Source organism: Apaloderma vittatum, unplaced genomic scaffold, assembly GCF_000703405.1.
Source record: "Apaloderma vittatum isolate BGI_N311 unplaced genomic scaffold, ASM70340v1 scaffold15966, whole genome shotgun sequence".
Lineage (NCBI taxonomy): Eukaryota > Metazoa > Chordata > Aves > Trogoniformes > Trogonidae > Apaloderma > Apaloderma vittatum.
Genome location: NW_009721360.1, coordinates 1 through 7,235, shown reverse-complemented (window position 1 = coordinate 7,235; position 7,235 = coordinate 1). Strand labels below are relative to the sequence as shown.

Here is a 7,235-nt window from a genome sequence, read left to right as displayed (position 1 = left end):
CGTTTGCTGCTGTGCTGGAACGGTCCAGCTGGCCCTTTCATAGTGAGCACCAGGGGAAGGAACACCACGATAGGTCCACGACTGGTCCCCCTTGTGACTGCGCCCTGGGCCAGGAGCCCCAGAGAACTTTGGTCCTGGTGGTCCCCAACCAGGTCACCCCCAACTCCAGCTGAGGTGCCCACGGGACACCCCAGTCCCACTGCTCCCATGGCGGGAGAACAGGGCTGGGGGGACAAAAATAAACAAGGCAGAAGAGTGCAGGGTCCCCTTTCCCACGGGAGAAGGGGTCCCTGGGAGATGGGATCAGCCCCGGGATCAGCCCCAGGATCAGCCGTAGCCCCGGGTGCTCTGTGCACAAGGGGTCAGGCCAGGGAGCACCAGCACCCCACAGCCTGGGGCCACGGGGCCGGGACCGCTGTGGCGCTGAGCTCTCACACCCCCCGAGCACAGGCAGCCCCATCACGGCCACATCCTGCGCGGTCGCCCTGCCCAGGCCCCCAAAACCTCCCACAGCAGAATCCAGGGGTTCTGACCCAAAACCGTCACTGCAGCTCTGCCCAGCAGCTCAGCAGGGCGAGTGTTTTACCTCAGCTCTGACACCCGAAGGAATCCTCAGCGTTTTCCTGCTCTAACTCGCTCTGTTTAGCGTCCGATCGACTCCTTGGAAGGACGTGAGCTCCGTATGCTGGCACAGCCAGGAAATGCCACCAGGAGCAGCGGGAGGCTAAAAAAATTACTCAGAGAAGGTTTGTCTTGCTCTTGCCCTTTCAGAGAAGTGGCTTTCACAAGACAGAACAGACGAGGGAACACAACGCAAAAGACTTTTAGTCCTTTTTCACTGCTTTTTACTGCAAACAAGAAACAGGGATTGCAAACCTCACTCCACTGAACTTAAGGCAGAGCAGGGTTCCGTTACCCCATTATCTGGGTAGCAAAGGACACAGACATTGCGATCGCTGGAAAAAAATAGCTGGACGCCGAGTGCGGCCTCGTCGCAGCGAGCTAGAGGTGCTCTCCTCCGCCAGCGTGGAGCCTCCAGGCCGACACGTGTCCTGGCAAAGGGGCTTTCTTCCCCCAGCCCTGCTCCGTCCCTGACCCGTCCCTCCAGCTCAGCGCCAGCCTCCGTCTTCCATTTCACAGCGGGGGCAGCATTCACAGCTGAGGGTTCTCAAGACAAACATCTCAGCAGACAAAGGCCACCGGGAGCACCGACCCCAAGTCACTGCAGGCGCAGATTTCATCTGGCCGGACGAAGTAACTCTCGCACTTGGTGGGGACCTCGGAGCCCACACGTCACGTGCACGTGAAGAAGAATTTCTTACGGAGGAAGTTGAAGCAGCCCGGGATCTGTTTGTACGTCCCCTTGGCAGAGACGGCGTTTGCCACCTGAGAACAGAAGGAGAGCGGGTGAGGAGCTTTTCCAAGTCGTGCGGCGCGACCTCTCTTGGGCAGCAGGGTGCCAAGGACGGGGAGCGGGATGGTGGGCCAGGAGAGCAGGCAGGTCTCCTAAAATGGGACATTTTTGCTGGCAAAAACAAAGGGGACTTGAGAAAACATGACGTTTCAAGAAACCCTGGTTGTACCAGCCACCGCTGCCTCTGGCAGGTGCTTCTCAGCATGACCCACAGCTCCCTCCTGCCCCCTGCGTGTTTATTAAAAGGACACTCCCCTCCCGCTCGTTGTCCTCCAGACATGCCTGTCACTTCCCCAAGGTCCCTTCCCTCCTACTGAACACCAGCCCGTGGAGAGAGGCTCTCACGCCAAAGAAGCGCCCTGACACCAGGAAAGCAACCAACAAGCAGGTCCTCTCTCCCCTGCTGCCTCCACACAAAGCTTTTCTGCTACCCACGGAGAACAGCACAAGTGTCCGAGGGTGCTTGCCCCCAGCTTTGGCAATCTTCTCTGGTCAGCCCCGCAGGCAGAGGAAGCCGTTCGTCAGCCACACTGCTTCTGCACTCCCTGCACGTCGCGCTCCTCGCTGACGGGGACACGCGAACACAAACATCTGGCCTCGCCTTCCCACGGGTGAGATGCTCCTCAGGACTTACTCTGGTGGCACAGGAGCACCAGAGAGAGAACAAGCACCCGGGGAGATCTCCAGGGACGGGAGACCGAGATCTGCCCAGACGCGGGGCAGCACACTTACGATGGTGCCCCAGGTCCCATCAGCTTGGGGTTCTGAGGATGGGACAAGCTGTGCCATTTTTTGCGTGTTTCCTTAGGAAAGATTAAAGCCTGTATTTTCACGATGGCTTCTCACTAGAGGAACCTCGAGGTGATTTTTGGCACACTGAGGCCAGACACTTTCTTCCTAATCAGACCTCTTCACAGACCTCCAGTCAGCCATCGCATAAGCTGAACGCTCAACATCCGCATTCCTTTTTTAAATACGGGCCTCCCTGCCCCAGCTGACTGCAGCTCCGTTTCCTTCGTCGGGACTACAAAGAGCAGGGCAAAAAAATGCCACTTACCCGCAGTAACATGTTGAGCAGGTCTTCCGAAGGGGCGTATCGCTCCAGCACGCTGTCCAGCGCTTCCACATACCACGAGCCGCTCGATGCCTCCCTCCAGGAGACAAAACCTTCAGAGGAAGGAGGAGAACACTACTGCTAAAGCCAGTCTGCTCATCTTGCCAAGTTACTGCTGCTCCCTAGGTGCCATCTCCACTGGAGGCCGTTGCCCCGAACTGCCCCTGACTTTGGCCGTGAAGCTCTGACGTTTTTGCCAATTCCCCCGTATCCAGCGAAGGATTTGCGTGGGCTGTCTCACCTGGAAAAGTTGAGTAGGACACCAAGATGTCGCTGGGTGTAGGCAAACTGGCTATGGCATCCGGCTCGTCCACGCGACCCAACGGAGTCTGGAAAGGAGTCGCATCTGATTCCAAAGAGCCTCCAGGAGTTTCGTCTCCGGGTGAATCACAATCCACCACAAAGCCTCGATCTCTTTGCTCTGCAAAAAGCAGCAAGAAGACAATCCCTGAAATTCATGTTACCCAAGCACTCAACGGTCAGACATCCTCCATTAAGAAAAGATGAAAAAAGAAACAAAACAGAATAAAGGCCCCCAAGGAGACAAAGCTTTTGGGCCCTTTGGCTGCACCTCTTGAGTCGGAGCCATCGGTGATTCACACGAGAGCCCTCGGTCCGTGCTTCCCCACCAACAGCAGGGCTGAAGACCTGGAGCAGCCCCTCAGCATGCCTGGCTCTGCACTGCAGTTCCTCCCCTCCTTCCGTCCCGTGTCTTCCTACCCCACGGGAAAAGTGATCCAGCGCGCGCAAATCGGGACTACCCTCCTGCGAGAGGCTCGCGCCGCAGCCCTTTGACTCAGCCCATGCCAGCAGTGACAACGCGGGGCTGAGAGTCAGAGAAAGGAAACAGATGCAGAAATAGGCGACAAATGAAAGAGGAACAAGAAGCCAAAGGCCAACGACATCTCTGGAGCCCGCTCACGCCCACCAGCCGATTCGCTACTGGAGCCAAAACAAAGATTCACCTCCAATACAGGCCTGGATGAAGAAGAGTTTGGGTTTTCCTCTCAAACTCGGGCAATTGGACCCGTTGAAATAGTTGACAATCTTTTCTATTGGAATGGGTTTTCCATCCGTTCCATAAATGCCTCCAGGAAACTGAATATGGCTCGTCTGCAAGGGGAGAATCCAGGAGCTAGTAACGCGGAAGGGGAGACCGGATTCGAGGGAACGCGCTTCCATCGGGTGCCCCAAAGCTACCACAACAAATCTCACTCCTTCAGGTCTGTGCAGAGGCACCCCCCACTTCAGGGCCAGGGGACACCCGGGAGGCACGTGGAACACACCGAAGCTCAGCAACCCAACTCCTGTCCCGCCTCCTCCAGCGATGGGGTTCTCCAGCCTCTGGGACAACGGGCACGTAACACACACTGTTTTCCTAACGACGGCTCTTCTCATGCTTCGAGGCCTCCCACTTGCGACAAAAAGGCTTTATGACTAACAGCAAGGTCTCCGACTTCCCTAACTATTACTGACAGCATCTCCTCATCAGAGTGGGAGAAGCAGGAAGGACTGAATGACCACAACACAGGGGTTAACGCTCCTTCCCTTCGCTCTCTGCCCGTTGTTCGGTTCTGAATTATGCACCCCGACTTCCAAAACGGAGGACACTCATCCACAGGCAACACTGGACCAGACTACACTGGGGAAGCTCCCATTTTCTTTAACCCAGACACGACAGCAAGAACTCTTTGCAAGGGCAGAACAGCCACGACAGATGTTTCCCTCCCCCGTGGGCAGCTGGTCTGATGAGCAAAGGGAGAGACGTGACGAACCCACCTGACACCCGTGGGAAAGGATGGCCACAACACAGCAGTCCAAGGCACTGTGGTCCCGCCGCGCCAGCGTCTGCAGCTCTGTAACCATTTCCTACGTGGAAAACACCATGGTAAGAGTTCTCTGAACTGTACCTCAGGCACAGATTACTGCTGGGCCTTGCCCTTGTCGCTCTCTCACAGCTGCGCTGCTCAGGAGGATCCAGTCGGTCTCTCTGCACCCCACATACAGGCGGCAAAAGCCATCAGCAGAGAGCGAGTCCTTCTGCAGTTCTGCCCTTATTTAACACGGTTGCTTTAACCACACAGATTTCTCTATTCGCTGCCTTCTTTACAACTCAGCAATGTAAACCAAACTGCATTTCCACGCCACTTCGAGGAGCAGCGAGGACGGGGCAGGTCACAGCCCCGGCTGCACAGGGCAAGGGCTGTCAGAGCTACCCCAGGAGCACAGCCGCACCCATGTGCCTACAAATCACAGGCCAGGAATCAAAATTCGGGAGGACGAGCACATGCGAAGTCCCTCTCCTTCTGCAATTGCACTATGACCACAAGATAAGAGGACAGGAGCGGTTGATTATTTCTCTGTGCTGTGCAGGGTGGGGCTTTCGGCGTGCTGCCAACACAGGGGTACATCGCACAACGCGCTCCCGTTGCTGCCGGGGGCTCGCCTCTCGTCCCTCGCGTTAGCTGGACGCAGTCGGACTCACCTGAGCTTTCAGATCCCGTCGGGTCAGGACATGGAAGCGCAAGGCCCTGAAGCGCTTCTCCAGCTTCTCGCAGTCCACGTCAGAGCCGGCTCGAGTCGACAGATCTGAGTCTCTGCCGAAGTTGACATTGTTGAGGATCAGGCAGTGTCCGCACGGGTCTGCTGTCAGCTCGTAAACCTGGCAGGCACACGGCACAAACACCCTCTGAGCGGGAGTGCTTGCTGGCTGCTCCAAGGGGACACAACCTCAGAGGGCACTGGGAGCCCTCAAGGTAGCTCACTTCATGGCTTTTTCACTTATCCAGGCCTAGGGACGGACGCGAACACCCGTTCTCTGCAGGCACGGTTTTATCAGCAGCCAGAGAACACAAACCAGCCTTGCAGGAAAACTGCCTGCTCCTTCACCCGCAGCGTCTCTGACGGCGAGCTGAAATCTCTGGGAGGTTTTTTAGGCACCATCATTAAATGTCACCACGAGAGCCCACACGAGGATCCAAGAGAACGGGCAGACAGATCTCCCAGAGACTCAGCTTCACCATCAACAACAGCACCACGGGAATTTTACGAGGGCTTCCCAAACACCTGCACCGATACGGCCACAAGCCCTGCCCCCGTCCAGCCACATGCTTCACCCCAGGCACCCGCAGGCTGTCAGGAGGCAGCTCCCGACGTGGTCCCAACACTCGCTTCCCTGTGCGTTTCCCAGTGCCCCGACACAGGCTGCACGTGCCTGTCTCTCAACACCAGGACTACAAACACGCAACTTGGTGCCTTTGGAAGGAAACGAAGCGCGAGCTGTAGCTCTGTGTTAGAGCGTGTGTGCTGGAGCTGCGGAATCTCAAGGAGCTGACTAACGACTGACCCGCTCGGAGCCGATCAGCCCCGTTACAGCGGCGCCGGCCTTGGAACAACCACTCAGATAACACAAAGCAAGAACCAGCTGCCTGGGGCTGCTTTTTGGTTTCCACTCACAAGGCACGGAGCTTTCGCTTAACAGGGAACACGTCTGGGCTAACCAAACACTAACCAGATCGCGGTCCCTCCTGCCAACAGCCAAACCTGCAACACACAACAAAGGCAGGGCATTCAGTGTTCTGCACTCCATGAGACATTATACACCTTCCTCCCAGAATTCACACCAATCCTTCCCTGTCACCTGCAACGCGTCAGTAACTCGTTGGAATTTCCCCTTCCCACCCTGCCACACGCTGGAAACGAGCGCTCAATGTGTCGTCTCTCCGGAAGAGCCTGGGACGTGGCTTACCCCGGGCTGGTGCGGGAGGCGTTGGAGGTTTTTCGCTCTCAGCTTGGACTGGGATGGACAAACGTTCAGGGAGGTTCCCATCTGTAATGACACAGGACAGTCGGGTCTCACCTTCTCCCCCTTCCAATTTCATGCTACAAATAACCAGCCCGGGGGCCCCAGAAGCAGCCGCCTGTCGCAGTGACCCTGCTGCAAGGCTGAGATACAACATCGCGTCCGTCTCCCCCTTTTCAGGACTTGACAGAACAAAGACTCTTCTTGCAACTGCACAAGCCAGACGTACAACCAGATTCAGCAGCACACAAGTGGGCCACGAGGTGGCAAAATCCATTTTCACCAGGGTATCGTGAAAACGGCGTGCAAAAACACAGAGGAGGAAGCTCCTGACACCACGAGCACACAGGCCGAGCTTCAAAGCTTCCACCACTGGAAAGCACGACGTTCTCCCAATAGCTCTGCACAGAGACCTCTACAAACTGCACTTGAGGGTAAGAAAAATCGGGACTTCACAGTTCATGTCCCACAGTTGCCACCTTCCATGCTGCTGTTTGCCCAGAAAACAACCACACTCTTAAATACCTACTTTTATTATGCTTTGCTCCCGGCAAGTCCAGCTCGACGGGCCTCAGGTCTCCGAGCTGCGGTGGCACTGGCGGGCATTCGCACTCCTCTAGCAGCATGTCCGCCAGGTCTCCCTGCCCGGTTTCCCGCAGGATCGAGATGAAGATGGGAAAAGCCCGTTTCCCTCGAGTCTCCAGGTCAATGACCAGCTGCCGGGCTTGGTCTGCTCGGCTGCCGGCGCTCTGCAGAGGAGGAAAGCCCAGGACAAGGTGTGTTCACCCCAGGCCAGGACACGCTGCCTGGCCAGTCCTTCCGACAGGCATCCAGAGAAGGGAAATGCGGGGATCCACATTGGCCACATTTACACGGAGCAAATGAGACCAAGACTGAGCAGACAC

The 7,235-nt window shown here is 56.7% G+C and overlaps 1 protein-coding gene across 1 annotated transcript; it reads right to left on the bottom strand.

Annotated features, from left to right (window-relative positions):
• Positions 1 to 1,293: 1,293 nt before the first annotated feature.
• Positions 1,294 to 7,079, bottom strand: CASP9 (caspase 9, apoptosis-related cysteine peptidase; the record flags this gene model as incomplete). The annotated part of the gene is made up of 9 exons (XM_009871359.1): positions 1,294 to 1,386; positions 2,472 to 2,581; positions 2,770 to 2,949; positions 3,494 to 3,641; positions 4,308 to 4,397; positions 5,014 to 5,190; positions 6,040 to 6,071; positions 6,277 to 6,357; positions 6,860 to 7,079. Coding segments are annotated over 9 exons (1,131 nt in total), but the record flags the coding sequence as incomplete, so codon positions are not given.
• Between the last annotated feature and the right edge of the window lie 156 nt (positions 7,080 to 7,235).